Source organism: Eretmochelys imbricata, chromosome 25 (assembly GCF_965152235.1).
Source record: "Eretmochelys imbricata isolate rEreImb1 chromosome 25, rEreImb1.hap1, whole genome shotgun sequence".
In the NCBI taxonomy this organism is placed as follows: Eukaryota; Metazoa; Chordata; order Testudines; family Cheloniidae; genus Eretmochelys; species Eretmochelys imbricata.
Genome location: NC_135596.1, coordinates 4279994 through 4298934, shown reverse-complemented (window position 1 = coordinate 4298934; position 18941 = coordinate 4279994). Strand labels below are relative to the sequence as shown.

At 49.6% G+C, this 18941-nt stretch overlaps 1 protein-coding gene across 1 annotated transcript; it reads left to right on the top strand.

The window, feature by feature from the left end:
* The first annotated feature begins 9581 nt into the window (after positions 1-9581).
* MRPL54 (mitochondrial ribosomal protein L54) lies at positions 9582-12787 on the top strand. Its single transcript, XM_077805374.1, has 3 exons — positions 9582-9728; positions 10926-11082; positions 12433-12787. Exons 1-3 carry the CDS (start codon positions 9629-9631, stop codon positions 12563-12565), a joined length of 390 nt encoding a protein of 129 aa, XP_077661500.1. The 5' UTR covers positions 9582-9628; the 3' UTR covers positions 12566-12787.
* The last annotated feature ends 6154 nt before the right edge of the window (positions 12788-18941 follow it).

The following is an 18941-nucleotide window of genomic DNA, read 5'->3' as shown; positions in this document are numbered from 1 at the left end:
TAATATTTGAGTAAGCCCTTGAAAATGACATTGTTTAGAGGGCAAATTTTCTACATAAAATTTAAGACATATAGTGTCACTTTATATTTTAAGACACGGTTAATAATCATCCAGCTGCGTCACTGTAGATGCATACTCAGGATTCCTGTATTACATTATGGAACTGAACAGTTTCCAGAAGCTAAAACAGGCTTTTAGATCAGTCATTTGTAAATGCATTGTATAAACAGATTACAATGGTTAAAACTTTCTTTCTAATTACTGGCTATCTTAACAGGAAAAGAAAACACTTTTCCATTAGAAAAAGGTGATAACTTTTATCTACCTTCAGGTGTGTCAGAGCTGATAGGAAACCTATGTTGGCAAATCTGTTGTAATATTTTCTTTCCAATTATCACTTTAAAAGCTTTTTGTCTTTCTTTTTTTTTAAGCTAGTGCCAAAACAAATTTGTTTTCTAATTTGTTAGTTATTCCATGTTTTAGAAGAACGTTTGAGAGGAAACTCAACTACTTTAGACTTCATAACTTTTTAATGAGAAATGAGATATACAAAGTAAGAGTGCATGTATTTTCTTGCTTATATTTTTCCAGACGATAATATAAATTAAAATTAAAAAGTGCGTGGGTGTTTGAGGGTGATTGGTGTGAGGTTATAAGGACAATTGTATTTAGTAAATATTCTGTATTCATTTTATTTACCAATTAAAGTTATTAATTCTTGTACTAAGGCTCCAAAACTGACATAGGAAAGTAAATGCAAAGTAATGCACATTGGAAAACAAAATCCCAGCTATACAAATGATGGGGTCTAAATTAGCTGTTACCACTCAAGAAAAAGATCTGGGAGTCATCGTGGAGAGATCTCTGAAAACATCCACTCAATGTGCAGCTGCAGTCAAACAAGCCAACAGAATGTTAGGAACCATTAGGAAGGGGACAGATAATAAGACAGAACATATCATGTTGCCTCTATACAAATCCATGGTATGCCCACATATTGAATTCTGCATGCAGATCTGGTTACCCCATCTCAAAAAAGATATATTGGAATTGGAAAAGGTACAGAAAAGGGCAACAAAAATGATTAAGCACGGGTTCTCAAACTTCATTGCATCGCAACCCCCTTATGACAACAAAAATTACTATACGACCCCAGGAGGGGGGCCGGAGTCTGAGCCCACCCAAGGCCCACTGCCCCAGACGGGAAGGCCAAAGCCCAAGGGCTTCAGCCCAAGGTGGGAGGCCTGTAACCTAAGCCCTGACACTCAGGGCTGAAGCTGTCGGGCTCGAGCTTCAGCCTCGGGCCCTAGCAAGTCTAACGCCAGCCCTGGCAACCCCATTAAAATGGGGTCGTGACTCACATTGAGGTGCTGACCCACAGTTTGAGAACCACTGGATTAGGGGGATGGAACAGCTTCTGTATGAGGCGAGATTAAAAAGACTGGGACTTTTCAGCTTGGAAAAGAGACGACTAAGGGGGGATCTGAGAGAGGCCTATAAAAACTTGACTGGGGTGGAGAAAGTGAATAGGGAAGTGTTATTTACCCCTTCTCATAACAGAAGAACCAGGGGTCACCCAATGAAATTAATAACGCAGCAGATTTAAAACAAAAGGAAGTACTTTTTCACATAACGCACAGTCAATTTGTGGAACTCATTTCCAGGGGATGTTGTGAAGGCCGAAATTATAATAGGGTTAAAAAAAGAACTAGATAAGTTCCTGGAGGATAGGTCCATCAACAGCAATTAGCCAGGATGGGAAGGGATGCAGCCCCATGCTCTGAGTGCGACAGTGTCCCTAGCCTCTGTTTGCCAGAAGCTGGTAGTGGAGGACAGGGGATGGATCACCCGATGATTGCTTGTTCTGTTCATTCTCTCTGAAGGACAGGATACTGGGCTAGATGGACCTTTGGTCTGACCCAGTATGGCTGCTCTTATGTTCTTATGATATCTCAAGATTTGGAATTGGGAATAACTTGGTGTATTATCTCCTGATTGTTCTAAATTTACATATAAACTTAAAATATGACTTTAACTGGTGTTTGTATATATTTTTTCTTTCTTTATATAGGAATTAGATATAGTGCTCCTGTCAGACAATTTCTAAGTTATCTGCAAAAAACATAGAGTTTATAAAAAGAAAAGGAGTACTTTTGGCACCTTAGAGACTAACCAATTTATTTGAGCATGAGCTTTCATAAGCTACAGCTCACTTCATCGGATGCATACCATGGAAACTGCAGTAGACATTATATACACACAGAGACCATGAAACAATACCCCCTCCCACCCCACTGTCCTGCTGGTAATAGCTTATCTAAAGTGATCATCAAGTTGGGCCATTTCCAGCACAAATCCAGGTTTTCTCACCCTCCGCCACCCCCCACACAAACTCACTCTCCTGCTGGTAATAGCCCATCCAAAGTGACCACTCTCTTCACAATGTGTATGATAATCAAGGTGGGCCATTTCCTGCACAAATCCAGGTTCTCTCACCCCCTCACCCCCCTCCAAAAACCACACACACAAACTCAGTCTCCTGCTGGTAATAGCTTATCCAAAGTGACCACTCTCCCTACAATGTGCATGATAATCAAGGTGGGCCATTTCCAGCATAAATCCAGGTTTTCTCACCCCCCCACCCCCATACACACACAAACTCACTCTCCTGCTGGTAATAGCTCATCCAAAGTGACCACTCTCCCTACAATGTGCATGGTAATCAAGGTGGGCCATTTCCAGCACAAATCCAGGCTTTCTCACCCCCGCCCCCTTTCCCGGGGACACACACACACACACACAAACTCACTCTCCTGCTGGCAATAGCTCATCCAAACTGACCACTCTCCAAGTTTAAATCCAAGTTTAACCAGAACGTCTGGGGGGGGGGGGGTAGGAAAAAGCAAGGGGAAATAGGCTACCTTGCAAAGACAGACTAACACGGCTGTTACTCTGAAACCTAGAGTTTATAGGTGCCTAAGTAACTCCTGGAATTATGGTTAATATTGCCCCTCCCCCACCGCAAATCTGAAACGGTGCCACTGGGGCCCTAAATCTCATGAAGATGCATTGCAGGTTTGGCTCTTAAGCTAGTACCTTGCATTATGGGGCCAAATAGCACGACTGAGTTAATTGCACTAGTAAAGTCCTGCAACCTGACCAGTGCAGATGGGTCCTTGTGTCTGTGCGGAGTTGACCTCAGTGGGGTTCCTTATGGGTGCAGAGGTCTGCCTAGGAGGCCAGATCACGACTGGATGTTTTCCTGAAAGCTCTGCTCTAGGAATTCATTTGGGGACATTCTCTGGCCTGTGTTCTAAGGGGGTCAGACTAGATGATCACAATGGTCCCTTCTGGCCTTGGACTCTCTGACTCAATGAAGGGATTTATTATGAATGGTTATTTATATTACTCCCATAGCACCATTTAGGAATTGGGAGACTGGGAGAGACCTTGCGTTTTTTCACCTTCCTCTGCAGCATGGGGCATGGTTCGCCTGCTGGGATCATCTGTGCACATCTCACCTAAACAATTTCCTGCCACCACATGGACCTCAGATTTTGGTGGCAACATGGCCTCTCCCATTTTCTGCCTGCACCATGCTACAGTTTAGTCTCTAGAGGACTGAAATGCTACTCCAGAAGTCTGCTCAGGAGTGTGAACTTACTTGCATAAGTATTTGGAGCAGGCAAGGGGCCAGGATTATTCCTAACTAGAATCTGCTCTGTGCTCTTGTTCTAATCCCGCAAGTGCTTAGATGCATGAGTAGGCCAATTGATTCAACTGGACTATATTCTTACTGGTAAGTTCACACACAAGTGCCACTGTTTGCATGATCAGGCTTTGGGTGCTTGTATTGCGGAGCAATGACAAATGGTGGGAGTGGCTTAAAAATCATGAGATTTTCAAAAATAATAAATTGTAGCTTCTCTGTATTTGCTTTCTGGTTTTTGCACCTTTAGGGGTCCATTTTCAAGCTCTCCCCTGCGACCACAAGGGCCAGAAACATCCTTTTCTCAATTCACATAAGCTGAGAGTCTCATGTAATCACATGACTCTGGGAGCTGGGGCTTTAAGAAAAACCCCAAATATCATGAAACTCCTGATAAAATCAAAGAAGAGTAGGACTAGAAGGGACCTTGATAAGTCATCTAGTCCAGTCCCCTGCACTGAGAGTTTGCAGCACTAGATGCAATAAGTTAAATAATAATTATTAATTAATGTAAGCTATTATTATGACATCCCACTTAAGTATAATAATAGTGATATTCATAATAAATAGCAAGGGGTAATAATGACAAATGAAGGTGTTCTTGCCACTCCATAGTTGCATTGCATTTTGCAGTTAAAGCAGAACTAAAATCCTTAATTGTTTTAATAATTACTGTACCGTTGTTATAGCTTCCACAGCCAGGAGGGACTGTTGTGATCATCTTAGCCTGACCTGTCTCACACAGGCCAGAACACTGCCCTGAAAGAATTCCTAGAGCAGCTTTTTTAGAAAATCATCTGTGATGACTAATAAGGATTCTTACCATTACAGTAATTATAGAATACCAGGGTTGGAAGGGACTTCAGGAGGTCATCTAGTCCAACCCCCTGCTCAAAGCAGGACCAATCCCCATTTTTGCCCCAGATCCCAAATGGCCCCCCTCAAGGATTGAACTCACAACCCTGGGTTTAGCAGGCCAATGCTCAAACCACTGAGCTATCCCTCCCCTCCAGAACTAGTGCATTAGGGAATGTCTACACTATGAAATTAGGTCGAATTTATAGAAGTCGGTTTTGTAGAAAGTGTTTTTATACAGTCGATTGTGTGTGTCCCCACACAAATGCTCTAAGTGCATTTAGTTGGCAGAGTGCGTCCACCGAGGCAACCGTACAGAGGCAACTGTCGCCTTCCAGAGGGTTGCACTGTGGGTAGCTATCCCACAGTTCCCGCAGTCTCTGCCACCCATTTGAATTCTGGGTAGAAATCCCAGTGCCTGATGGGGCTAAAACATTGTCGCGGGTGGTTCTGGGTACATATCGTCAGGCCCCCCTTCCCTCCCTCCCTCCGTGAAAGCAACGGCAGACAATCGTTTTGCGCCTTTTTTCCTGGGTTACCCATGCAGACGCCATACCACGGCAAGCGTGGAGCCTGCTCAGCTCACCATCACCATATGTCTCCTGGGTGCTGGCAGACGCGGTACTGCATTGCTACACAGCAGCAGCTCATTGCCTTTTGGCAGCAGACGGTGCAGTATGACTGGTAGCCATCGTTGACGTAGTCCTGGGTGCTCTTTTAACCGACCTCAATGAGATCAGGGGCACCTGGGCAAACATGAGAGTGACTTAGCCAGGTCATTTCCCTTTTAAGTTTCGTCTCATAGCAATTCAGTTCTACCGGCAGTGCACTGTCTTTTAATCTGCAGCCAGCAGAAGATGATGGCCAGCACTCATACTGCACCGTCTTCTGCCGAGCACCCAGGAGATGATGATGGCTAGCGGTCATACTGCCAGCAAGATGTACAAAGATAGATGAAGTGGCTCAAAACAAGAAATAGACCAGATTTGTTTTGTATTCATTTTCTCCTCCCTCCCTCTATCCGTGAAATCAACGGCCTGCTAAACCCAGTTTTGAGTTCTATCCTTGAGGTTCTGAGTTATATCCTTGAGGGGGCCATTCTGTTTCTCGCAAAACCACCCCCTTTGCTGATTTTAATTCCCTGTAAGCCAACCCTGTAAGCCATGTCATCAGTTGCCCCTCCCTCCATCAGGGCAACGGCAGACAATTGTTCCACGCCTTTTTTCTGTGCAGACGCCATACCACTGCAAGCATGAAGCCCGCTCAGATCACTTTGCCAGTTAGGAGCACATTAAACACCACACACATTATCCAGCAGTATATGCAGCACCAGAACCTGGCAAAGCAAAACCGGGCGAGTAGGCGACATCAGTGCGGTGACGAGAGCGATGAGGACATGGACACAGACTTCTCTCAAAGCACGGGCCCTGACAATGTGGGAATCATGGTGCTAATGGGGCAGGTTCATGCCGTGGAACGCCGATTCTAGGCTCGGGAAACAAGCACAGACTGGTGGGACCGCATAGTGTTGCAGGTCTGGGACGATTCCCAGTGGCTGCGAAACTTTCGCATGCGTAAGGGCACTTTCATGAAACTTTGTGACTTGCTTTCCCCTGCCCTGAGGCGCAAGAATACCAAGATGAGAGCAGCCCCCACAGTTGAGAAGCAAGTGGCAATAGCCCTGTGGAAGCTTGCAATGCCAGACAGCTACCGGTCAGTTGGGAATCAATTTGGAGTGGGCAAATCTACTATGGGGGATGCTGTGATGCAAGTAGCCAGCGCAATCAAAAATCTGCTGATATCAAGGGTAGTGACCCTGGGAAATGTGCAGGTCATAGTGGATGGCTTTGCTGCAATGGGATTCCCTAACTGTGGTGGGGCGATAGATGGAATCCATATCCCTATCTTGGCACCGGAGCAGCAAGTCGGCGAGTACATAAACCGCAAGGGGTACTTTTCAATAGTGCTGCAAGCACTGGTGGATCACAAGGGACGTTTCACCAACATCAACGTGGGATGGCTGGGAAAGGTACATGACGCTCGCATCTTCAGGAACTCTGGTCTGTTTCAAAAGCTGCAGCAAGGGACTTTATTCCCAGACCAGAAAATAACCGTTGGCGATGTTGAAATGCCCATAGTTATCCTTGGGGACCCAGGCTACCCCTTAATGCCATGGCTCATGAAACCATATACAGGCAGCCTGGACAGTAGTCAGGGGCTGTTCAACTACAGGCTGAGCAAGTGCAGAATGGTGGTAGAATGTGCATTTGGACATTTAAAAGCGCGCTGGCGCAGTTCACTGACTCGGTTAGACCCCAGCGAAACCAATATTCCCACTGTTATTACTGCTTGCTATGCGCTCCACAATATCTATGAGAGTAAGGGAGAGACGTTTATGGTGGGGTGGGAGGTTGAGGCAAATCGCCTGGCCACTGGTTACGCGCAGCCAGACACCAGGGCGGTTAGAAGAGCACTGGAGGGCACGGTGCACATCAGAGAAGCTTTGAAAACCAGTTTCATGACTGGCCAGGCTACGGTGTGAAAGTTCTGTTTGTTTCTCCTTGATGAAACCCCCCACCCCTTGGTTCACTCTACTTCCCTGTAAGCTAACCACCCTCCCCTCCTCCCTTGGATCACCACTTGCAGAGGCAATAAAGTCATTGTTGCTTCACATTCATGCATTCTTTATTAATTCATCACACAAATAGGGGGATAACTGCCAAGGTAGCCCGGGAGGGGTGGTGGAGGAGAGAAGCACCAGGAGGGGTGGTGGAGGAGGGAAGGACAAGGCCACACAGCACTTTAAAACTTATTGAATGCCAGCCTCCTGTTGCTTGGGCAATCCTCTAGGGTGGAGTGGCTGGGTGGCCAGAGTTCCCCACACCACGTTCTTGGGCGTCTGGGTGAGGCGGCTATGGAACTTGGGGAGGAGGGCGGTTGGTTACACAGGGGCTGTAGCTGCGGTCTGTGCTCCTGCTGCCTTTCCTGCAGCTCAACCATACGCTGGAGCATATTGGTTTTATCCTCCAGCAGCCTCAGCATTGAATCCTGCCTCCACTCATGACGCTGCCGCCACCTTTCAGCTTCAGCCCTCTCTTCAGCCTGACACTTACTCTCCTCAGCCTGCCACCTCTCCTCCCGTTCCTGCACTCTGACATTGTCTGCCTCCACGCATTCGTCTGTGCTCTGTCAGTGTGGGAGGACAGCATGAGCTCAGAGAACATTTCATTGCGAGTGCATTTTTTTTGCCTTCTAATCTTCGCTAGCCTTTAGGAAGAAGATCCTGTCATCCTTTAAACACATGCAGCTGGTGGAGAAAAAAAAAGGGACAGTGGTATTTAAAAAGACACATTTTATAGAATAATGGGTGCACTCTTTCACGGTAAACCTTGCTGTTAACATTACATACATCGCACGTGTGCTTTCGTTCCAAGGTCACATTTTGCCTCCCCCCAGCGCGTGGCTAGCCCCTCCACCCTCCCCGTGGCTAACAGCGGGGAACATTTCTGTTCAGCCACAGGCAAACAGCCCAGCAGGAACGGGCACCTCTGAATGTCCCCTTAAGAAAAGCACCCTATTTCAACCAGGTGACCATGAATGATATCACTCTCCTGAGGATAACACAGAGAGATAAAGAACGGATGTTGTTTGAACGCCAGCAAACATACACTGCAATGTTTTGTTCTACAATGATTCTCAAGTATGTGCTACTGGCCTGGAGTGATAAAGTGTCCTATCATGGTGGACAGAATAAGGCTGCCCTCCCCAGAAACCTTTTGCAAAGGCTTTGGGAGTACATCCAGGAGAGCTGCGAGTGCCAGGGCAAATTAATCATTAAACTTGCTTGCTTTTAAACCATGTATAGTATTTTAAAAGGTACACTCACCAGAGATACCTTCTCCGCCTGGTGGGTCCGGGAGGCAACCTTAGGTGGGTTCAGGGGGTACTGGCTCCAGGTCCAGGGTGAGAAACAGTTCCTGGCTGTCAGGAAAACCAGTTTTTCTGCTTGCTTGCTGTGAGCTATGTACAACCTCATCATCATCTTCCTTGTCCCCAAAACCTGCTTCTGTGTTGCCTCCATCTCCATTGAAGGAGTCAAACAACACGGCTGGGGTAGTGGTGGCTGAACCCCCTAAAATGGCATGCAGCTCATCATAGAAGCGGCATGTTTTGGGCTCTGACCCGGAGCGGCCGTTTGCCTCTCTGGTTTTCTGGTAGGCTTGCCTCAGCTCTTTAAGTTTCATGCAGCACTGCTTTGGGTCCCTGTTATGGCCTCTGTCCTTCATGCCCTGGGAGATTTTTTCAAATATATTGGCATTTCGTCTTTTGGAACGGAGTTCTGATAGCACGGACTCCTGTCCCCGTACAGCGATCAGATCCCGTACCTCCCGTTCGGTCCATGCTGGAGCTCTTTTGCGATTCTGGGACTCCATCATGGTCACCTCTGCTGATGAGCTCTGCACTCACCTGCAGCTCGCCACGCTGGCCAAACAGGAAATTGAAATTCACAGGCCTTTTCCTGTCTACCTGGCCAGTGCATCTGAGTTGAGAGCGCTGTCCAGAGCGGTCACAATGGAGCACTCTGGGATAGCTCCCGGAGGCCAATACCATCGAATTGCGTCCACAGTAGCCCAGATTCGACCCGGCAAGGCCGATTTCCGCGCTACTCCCCTTGTCGGGGGTGGAGTAAGGAAATCGATTTTAAGAGCCCTTTAAGTCGAAAAAAAGGGCTTCGTCGTGTGGACGGGTGCAGGGTTAAATCGATTTAACGCTGCTAAATTCGACCTCAACTCCCAGTGTAGACCCTAGTCACTGCCCATGGGCACTGGGCACAATCCGAATTTAAATTGCCATTAATCCACAGGAGCAGATTTACAGGAAATACAGTTCGGGCCACCGAAAGAGCCTTCCCCCATCTCCCGCCTGCAGCGCCGAGGGGAGGGGAGTGAAGGAACTACAGCTCCCAGCATGCTCCCTGGTCCCTGCCGGACTGCGAATCCCAGCCGCCCCGGGCGGGGAAGGCGGGCGCGCGGCCCCGCGCGTGCAGCTGGAGCGAGCGGGCCCATGGCAGCCCGGGCGCTTTTGCGGGCTGTCGCGGCTGGGCGCTGCCCGGGCGCCGGCCCCTTCTGCAGCGTGCTGGCTCGTGGCTATGCCAAGAAAGCAGGTGAGCGTGGGGCCGGGCCCCCCCTCCCCGCTGGCTGCTGGGGGCCTGGGGTGCACTGAGTGGCTGGGACTCAGCTGGGCTCTCCCTGCTGCCCTCCCCGGGACCCCCGCGCTCAGGTCGGGTGGCCCCGCTCCCGACAGCCCCCTGGGGCCCCCAGCCCTAGCGCTGCTTGCTGGGAGCAGCGGGCTTGGAGAGGGGGCGCTGGCCCCTGTTTCCATGGTGTGGCTGTGTCCAGGCTGCGGCTCTCACGCCAGCAGCCCCCGGGCGCAGCCTTGGCTGGGTTTCGTTTCAGAGCAATCCCCTACCCCCGAGATTTCACCCTGCCCTTGAGGGAGGAACATCTACCCCGGGTGCAAGCTGGGAGTCAGGACTCTTGGGTTCTGTTCCTGCTGGCGGACCTCTGCAGCCTCTTGGGCGAGTTTCTCTTTCCCCTTCTGTACCTCAGTTTCCCCATGTTGCAAATCCATAATACCAACCTCATTGGAGGCGAGGGGAGGTAGGATTGGTCCAGCACTTGGGGCACTAGCCATGGATTTGGGAGACCTGGGAGCCAGAGACGACCTGTGTGTCCCTGGGCCAGGCAGCCAGCCTCAGTTCCTCACCTGTAAAAGGGGGGTCCTACCTCCAGGGCATTGGGAAAATAACTACACTGCAGATTGTGAGGGGTCACGTGCTGTAGTGATGGCATCTTACGAGCCTCGTAGATTGCTGCCCATTTTGCTCTGCGCTGAGGTCCTCCCAAGTGTGTTTGGACATCAGCGTGGTGTGGGGTTTAATATGCCCACTCCGACTGCCCCAACAAGAGAGGCTCATTGTTTTGCACCACAGTGGCCTAGACTCTCGGAGGTAATGTGACCCTAACTGGACTGAGAGCTGCCTTGACGTCACAGTGACAGGCACGTCAGAAATTCACAGGCTTCTGCTCCTTGCGTTGCCGGGGGCTGGGCTTATGGGGAGTCGAAGTGAGAGGGTTGAGTGGTACAGTTGCGGAGCATTTGAGGTTTTCCGAGTCAGTGGACGTGCCTCCAAAGCCGCTCACTTGTGTAGCAAGAGTGTTTGGTCTCTGCCCCCTGTGAAGTGGAAATCGCAGGCGGAGGAACTTGGTAGGACCATTGCTGCTCCCTGCAATAGTCCGGTGCCTCCCCCCAGTGCCGAGGCGGCCGGGCACCCTGCTGACATCTGTGTTTGTCTCTGCAGCGGTGAAGGCCAAAGGGAAAGGCTTCAGTAAGGAGGAGCTGAAAGGCCCGGAGGTGTGCAAGGACCCCGTGCTGCTCACCACGCACGCCATGGGAGTGAACTTCTACAAACAGGGCCCAGAGGTGGCTCTGAAGGACAACTCTGAGTATCCTGACTGGTGGGTGAAGCCTGGTCTGCCCTCTCCCAGCCACTCGAGGCACATGGAGACTAGTGGTTAGAGCAGGGGCCTGGGAGCCAGGACTGCTGGGTTCCATTGCTGGCTCCATCACTGACCACCTGCGAGACCTTGTACCTAGCTGTGCCAGTCTCTAACATGGGGTTAAATCAGGTTTATGGGATATATTGTGCCCCACAGCTGAAAGGGGAGAGCAAGTTGCTGAATAACTCGGGTTGTGAGCTCCCTGGGGCAGGGTCCGGGTGTTTTGTTGTGTTTGTGCAGCCCTAGCACAGTGGGGGCCTGGGTCATGACTGGGGCTCCTGGGCACTACCGTAATACACCTAATAGATAATGTAGAGCCCCGTAGCACCATGGGGTCCTGGGTAACGATGAGGGCACCTGGGCGCTACCATAATACACCTAATAAATAATGTACAGCCCTAGCACTGTGGATCTTGGACCACGCCTCGGGCTCCTAGGTATTACCATAATACACCTAATAAATAATGTACAGCACTTTGTATAGTGGGGTTCTGGGCCATGACTGGGGCTCCTAAGTGCCACCAGAATAGAAATAATAAACAAGCAGAGCTGTCACCCCCTCTACAAAGGTGTCATCCCCCCCCCTTCATACTCCCCCCCGGCACCCCTGCACTTGTCAGTGTCTGACTCTAGCTACCTGCAATGCTTGTGCTGTATCCCGGCACCCATGGCCCCCTGCAGAACCAAGCAGCGTCCCGCCCTGTGGCCTCCGAGGGCCAGACCCTGCCAGTGCTTAGTCCCACGTGTTTGTGGGATCAGGCCCTGAGCAGGGGGTCCTTCCTCCCCCATCTGCCGGGGGTTGACCAGCCGAGCTGAGCAAGTAGGGGGAGTTTCTGGTTTGCTGGTAATTCTGAAAAGCAGGAAAAATATTCATTTCAGATGGAAGAAAACATTTTGGTTTGATCTTGTCTTTCTCAACATTTTTTATTATTTAATCAAAGGAAAGCTGGACATGCCACCTCGCTTGGAACCAAAAAAATCAGAACATTTTGTTTTGAAAAGGTGGAAATGAAATGGGATCATTCTTCCCAACCAAAGCAATTTGGTGCGTGTTTGTGAAACTTTTCAGTGTAGCTGAATCTGCATTTTTCACCAGAAAAGCTTTGTGCAAAAAATTGGGCCCAGCTCTGGTGACCCTGGCTAGCCTTAGGGCGCTTTAAATGATGAGGCGTGCTCGATGGCAAGTGACCGCATGAGACCAGGAGCTAGCTGGAACCTGAGTGGGCTGATGCATCCCATCACCTGGGTCAGGATTAAGGGATCCCGCCTGACCTAGAAACTCACTCTCTCTTGTGCATTGGTCCCCAGGCTTTTCCAGATGCACCTCGGCCCCCCCAAGACACTGGAGGAGCTGGACCCTGAGACGCCCCAGTACTGGAGGCTCCTGCGGAAGCATAATACCTGGCGCCGCAACAAACTGAGCAAGAGCAAGAAGTTTTAGGGTGGGGCCTGTATGGTGACAGCCCTGCACCTCCTGTGCCCCCGGGCCTGGGAAGGATGCTGCACTGGGGCTCGAGGTGGGATTTGGACGTGTCCTGTGAGACGGAAAACAGATGCAGCTGGGCGGGCCCCTGAGCTGGGATCAACTGGCACCTCCGCCTGGCCAGAGTCTCTTATTTTTACTTTGAATACTGACGACAATAAATCATTGGCCATAACTGGACAGCGTTGGTGGGTCTGTCCTGTTATTTGAGCCCTGTTACCCAGGGCTGAAATCTTCATGCATCCCCCTCTCCACGGCATCCGGCGCATCGCTGGGTCATTGGCTCCCTTCGAGGGCTGAATCAGAGTAGCAGTGGTGTTACCCGGTGTTCTTTCAACCCAAAGCTCTTGGTAACTTTTACTCTGTGCGAGGTGGTGTCAGGAAATAAATCAGGGGAGACATGGCCGTCCGACCGATAGATGGCTGGCACAGGAGGCCAGGCTAGATGATCACAAGGTCCCTTCTGGCCTTACAATCTATAAATCTATGAAAAAAATGGCCAGGGGCTTTGCAGAGCCATTAAAGACAGTGGCACGTGGCTGGCCGGCCCAGGCTGTCTGTTTGTACGGCAGCATGTGGAGTAGCAGATGCTTCAGGCCCAGCTAGCTGGGTACAAAGAGTGTGGACGGTGAGACGTGGTTTAGGTGAGCAGAGTACGGTAGAGAGCTGGACACACCTCAGCCCCCAGGTTTGTCCTCTCCATGGCTGTCTACAAGCCCAAGCAGTGCCTCCCACGGCTGCTTTTAGCAGAGTAATGTCCCACTGCCTCCCCCTGGCCAGAGCCTCTCACTGCGGCCTGTCGCTGTGTGTAGTGTCTGTACTCAGCACACTGCCGTAAATGTAGACATCGCCTTGGGCAGGCATCCTTTACATGTGGTGCTGGGATTTTTTAATTTTATTTCACAGCGTGAGGCTAGAGGCTTCATTTTTAAAATTATTTCCCCCCCAACCCCCAATGAAAGCCTGGAATTTGGGGTTCAAGGAGCCAGCTTCCAGAAAGGGCTCTGCTTTGCTGATCCACTGTGAGCCACCATGGGTTCACCCCTGTCTCCTGCGTTGCGTCAGACCAATGGTCCGTCTTCCCCAGTAGCCTGTCTCTGAGAGTGGCCCGTACCAAAGCTTCAGTGTTTAGAACAGTGCAACTGTGGAATGATCCCCCCAATCCCAGCTTCCACTTCCAGTCGTCAGAGGTTTAGGGTGCTCCATGCGTGGGGTTGCGTCTCTGACTATCTTGGCTAATAGCCATCGATGGACTTCATCCTCCATGAATTTACCTAGCTTTGTTTTGAATCCAGTTATGCCATCACAGCATCCCATGGCAATGAGTTCCACGCACGAGTTGTGCATTATGTGAAAAGTACTTGCTCTTCCTTGTGTTCAGCCTGCTGCCGCTTAATTTAATTGCGGCTTTTGTTTTGGGAACAGGCAATTAACCCTTTTCCCACGCCATTCATGATTTTATAGACCTCATATCATTCTACCCTTAGTCGTCTCTCTTCTAAGGTGAAGAGCTGTAATCTTAGTGTCTCCTCGTGTGGAAGCCGTTCATCCCTGGATCATCTTTGTTGCCCTTCTCTGGACTTTTTCCAGTTCCACTCTGTCCTTTTTGAGATGGTGGCAACCAGAACTGGACAGTATTCAAGGGGTGGGCGCACAATGGATTTATACTGTGGCATTATGATATTTCCTGTCTTCTGTTATCCCTTCCCTACCAGTCCCTAACATACTATTAGCCTTTTTGACAAGAGGTACGCTTAGGTGATGGTTTGGAGCTTTTCTGAAAGAGCCTTCAAGGAACAGTGGGAGCAGTGGATGAAATTGGTTAGTATCGTCAGCAGGTGGGCCAAGGGGAATGGCTCTGTGTCCAGGCCCTAGGACAGCACAGGGCATGGAGGATTGATTTCAGCCGCAGATTTGAATTGTGATTTAAATCAGCAAGCAGGAAACCTTGATTTAAATAATCAAATTGCGTCTTGTTTTGCATTTGCACTTTTTAGTTATGTTTCTAAAGCAAGGTTGATTCTCATTGGTGGTAACTATTAAAACAGGTTGGTTTGCCATTAAAATAGCCTTTTTGCTAAATTTGGTACTGGCTTTTGCTAATCACGAGGATACACTAGAACTGTACATACTTATTTAAGCAATTACATATCTAAACGTACATTTACTCAGATTCTTAATTTTTCCTATTTTCTACCATTAGAAAACAGTGAGCAATGCATTTCTTATTTACTAGATGATTAATTAGTTCTCCTTGTGTCAAGCTGCTTTTGGATGGAAATTGGGATTCAATTAACAATGCACAAACCCAGCATTTCCAAATGTGTTTTTCATTCAATGTGACGGCCACAGCTCTGTTGGATACATACATCAGGCGCCTGCCTTCCTGTAAAGCTTCAAGAGCAAACATCCTGCTTCGTATTCTATGGGATTTGATGTACAGGATTAGGGTAAATTTAGGGCCTTGACCCAGGTTGTCAATAACTTCCCATTTAAGTAGGTTTGTTTTAAAAAAGAAAAATGCACTTAATTTAAATGTAAAAGAATTGGATTTTGTGTAAATCCCCCTGAGCCCACCTTGCTGGGAGTGTGAGGGATGCTCCTAATCTGCAGCCTTCCCCTGGCTGGTGCTTGTTTGACTCAAGGATGCCACAGAGGTTAGAAATGGGGAGGGAGGGGATGTGCCCCGTAGCTCTCCAGAAGGTAGTGTGTGCCCCTCCCCCGGGGATTTACAAAGCACCCTCCACCTCCACACACTCTCACTTCCCCTTTGGCTCCCCCATTCTCAGGCTGTGCAGTCGAAGGAGGATCCTCCACTCACCTGACCCCGCGGAGGGAGGGAGAAGCGTATTCACCCCTTCTGCCTTCACGTTTTCTAAAAGGGAGCAGTGTCTAGTGGTTGCGGGGGGGATTGGCAGCCAGGACTCCTAGGTTACATGAAAGGATCTGCTGCAGGATGCTAGGCAAGACCCGTTCCTGCTTCTCCCAAAAGCCTGGCACAAAGAGATCAAGATCCAGACCCACACGCCTCAATGATGGAGCAGAGCCCACCTGGCTGTGCCCATCCAGGCCTCCCCCACTTCTCTGCCAAAGCACCTTGATCCTTCCCAGCCCCGCACTTCCAGCCCCCAGTCCCCCCACACCCCTCCCTTCAGCTCTGCACAGAAAAGTCCTGTCTCAGTAGCATCTCCACCTTCCCCCCATCAGCTGTTTATGTAGTTACACTAGAAACTGCTCCAGAAGCGCAGGGAGTTTGCTCTGGGGTTTGGGGCAAGCAGCAGCCACGGTGGATCATGCAGGATTCCTGGGGCATGGAAGGGCACAGAGCCAGCTGGTACCTGCACAGGTGGAGATGTTACCTAGCAGCTCTGTGTCCTTGGGGAATCAGGGCGCAGTACCCAGCCTCTGTCTGACTCACTAAAGACCTCCCGCTGCCCAGCCTCTGCTTGAACCAAAACCGATCAGAAGAAAGATGTACAAAAAGCAACGAAAAGGCCGTGGGAGACACCTAAACCCCTGGGATAAGGGTGACAGGATTAAAGAAACTCCCGTAGCCTCATTTGCATCAAAGATGGAACAGGGAGGCATCTCTATTAGCATACAGAATGGAGAACAGAGAGTCCAAAGCAAGAACCCCTTGGAACTCTGGGACTATAAAAGCAGGGAGGCACTGCATGATGAGAGATCTCTGCTCCAGGTGTTAATGAACCCATGCCTGCACCCTCCCAGCTCTGTAGTTTCAGACCAATTCTAGTAATAAATCCTTTTATTGGTATCCAAAATACTGAAGCTCCCTAATTGCATTGTGAGCTCCCTCGAAGGAACACTGCCCATAGCCAGGAATGATCAGTTCCTATTGTCTAGCCTGAACAAAACAACTTTGGTATATTCCCTTGAGCCATAAGTTTACACATAAACAAATCTAGTGTTCTCCCTCCAACCATTGTTGTTTCCCTACAAAAACCCCTACCCATGCTCAAATAAGTGCTCTGATGCCTGGATCCAAAATCTGCATCAGTTCTATTGGGACTTCATCTTCTCCTGACTGATCGTGCTGGGGGCTCTGCCTGACTCCAGCACTCTGGACCCTCAGCTACCACCACCACCTCAGATCCCCAATCGATTCAAGCTTCACGGAATGGCGAGAATCCAGCTCTCTCTCTCTCGGAATAGCCTTCTGACCCTGGCTTGTGTGATCAGTTATAGTTTTCTAAACCTGACTTTTATAATCCAATTTAAGTTAGATTTAATATTATCACTGTTTTAGAATCATAGACTTTAAGGTCAGAAGGAACCATTATGATCGTCTAGTCTGACCTCCTGCAGAACGCAGGCCACTGAATCTCACCCACCCACTCCTGTAACAAACCCCTAACCTACTGAAGTCCTCAAATCGTAGTTTAAAGACTTCAAGGTGCAGAGAATCCTCCAGCAAGTGACCCATGCCCCAAGCTGCAGAGGAAGGTGAAAAACCCCCAGGGCCTTTGCCAATCTGCCCTGGAGGAAAATTCCTTCCCGACTCCAGATATGGCGATCAGCTAAACCCTGAGCATTTGGGCAAGACTCACCAGCCAGACACTCAGGAAAGAATTCTCTGTAGTAACTCAGATCCCACCCAATCTAACATCCCATCACAGGCCATTGGGCATATCTACCGCTAATAGTCAAAGATCAATTCATTGCCAAAATTAGGCTATCCCATCCCCTCCATAAACTTATCAAGCTAAGTCTTGAAGCCAGATATGTCTTTTGCCCCCACTGCTCCCCTTGGAAGGCTGTTCCAGAACTTCAGTCCTCTGCTGGTTAGAAACCTTTGTCTAATTTCAAGTCTAAACTTCCTGATGACCAGTTTATATCAATTTGTTCTTGTGTCCACATTGGTACTGAGCTTAAATAATTCCTCTCCCTCCCTGGTATTTATCCCTCTGATATATTTATAGAGAGCAATCGTATCTCCCCTCAGCCTTCGTTTGGTTAGGCTAAACAAGCCAAGCTCCTTGAGTCTCCTTTCATAAGACAGGTTTTCCATTCCTCGGATCATCCTAGTAGCCCTTCTCTGTACCTGTTCCAGTTTGAATTCATCCTTCTTAAACATGTTTGTTTGGCTATCCTATGGTTATTACCTGGCAATAAATAACTTTCATGATTAAGATGGCTGCTTCTCTCTCTCTCTTCCTCAATCCCATCATGGGTGGGTTTTTTTTTTTTTTTGGCTTCCCCATTCACTTTGCAGCAACGCTCCTCGTACCCAAACTAAAGATCCCTGCAGTGCCCAAAAATCCTGTGGGGTTTGCTCGAGTGGGTTACGACCAGAACCATGGTAACGTGAAAGCGGGGATAGGGTCGTGCTGAACCTGGGGCATAGGCGGGTGGCAGCTTGGACGTGCTGCTCAACCCGGCCTGCTGAGTCCAGGGACGTGTAAGAGGTCAGTTGGGGGGTGCTTATTGACCCGGTCCTCCCAGATGCGTTAACGTGTGTGTGTGTTTGTCTGATTCTGGGACTGGAAGAACCCAGCCCTGGGGAACCAAGGTCCTGCAGGATCGCTCCACTGGGAGGGGACTTGCAGCAGGGAGAAGCAAAGCTCCGTGGGAGAACACAGTGTATAAGCAGTACATTGATAGAATTACAGAATCCCCCTCCCCCACAGAAAAGTAACCCTAATAAATGAGTGTTCCCCAAAGTAACGGGCAAATCTGGTAACATAGGAAACCGTTCACTGCTAAGTCCCAGGTTCCCATTCGGGCTGGGAGTCACCAGACGCTCCTGGGGCCAGACCCCCATGGGCATTTCTGTACCTACCTCCTATCTGGGCCTTGGCGTCTCCTGGCTGTTGGCTAGCCTGTGTGTGTCAGTGAGTCGCAGGGCAGCCCCATGGCATGGATGGGACTCAGGAGAAGCTAAGGCTTGAACTGGGACACGGAAACTGAGCAGGTCCCCCCAGAGCAGCACCCCGGGTGCGGGGCAGGGGGATTTTGTCCTGGTGCTGCTCATGGTGCACCTGTGGCTCAGTCTCCAGAGCTGGAATTCACCTCACCACCCAAAGCTGGCACTGCCCAGCCATGGATTCTCAGAGAGGCTGGTGTAAGCCAAGAACGACCCACTTCCCGCTGGCATGTGGAGGGCAGGGTGTGTGCACACGCATGATGGAGTTGCCTGGGGCCCTGGGTGTCAGGGTAGAGCTTCCTGTTTTAGCTGGTTCCATTTGAAGGCCAGTGTCTGGTTCCCAGGGCTCAGCTGTGTGCGCTGGGCTGGGCGATGGCCATGCAGGCCAGCCCCACCTCAGGGGCAGCGCTGTGGGAGCAGAGGGGTCTATGCTGGGTGTGAGCTGGGCCC

What these genes read in the sequence shown, in the direction of transcription:
- MRPL54 (XM_077805374.1), top strand. Translation starts at nt 9,629, where the DNA reads ATGGCAGCCCGGGCGCTTTTGCGGGCTGTCGCGGCTGGGCGCTGCCCG. An exon ending in TGGCTATGCCAAGAAAGCAG is followed by an intron (nt 9,729 to 10,925) that starts GTGAGCGTGGGG and finishes TTGTCTCTGCAG; the next exon opens with CGGTGAAGGCCAAAGGGAAA. An exon ending in AACTCTGAGTATCCTGACTG is followed by an intron (nt 11,083 to 12,432) that starts GTGGGTGAAGCC and finishes ATTGGTCCCCAG; the next exon opens with GCTTTTCCAGATGCACCTCG.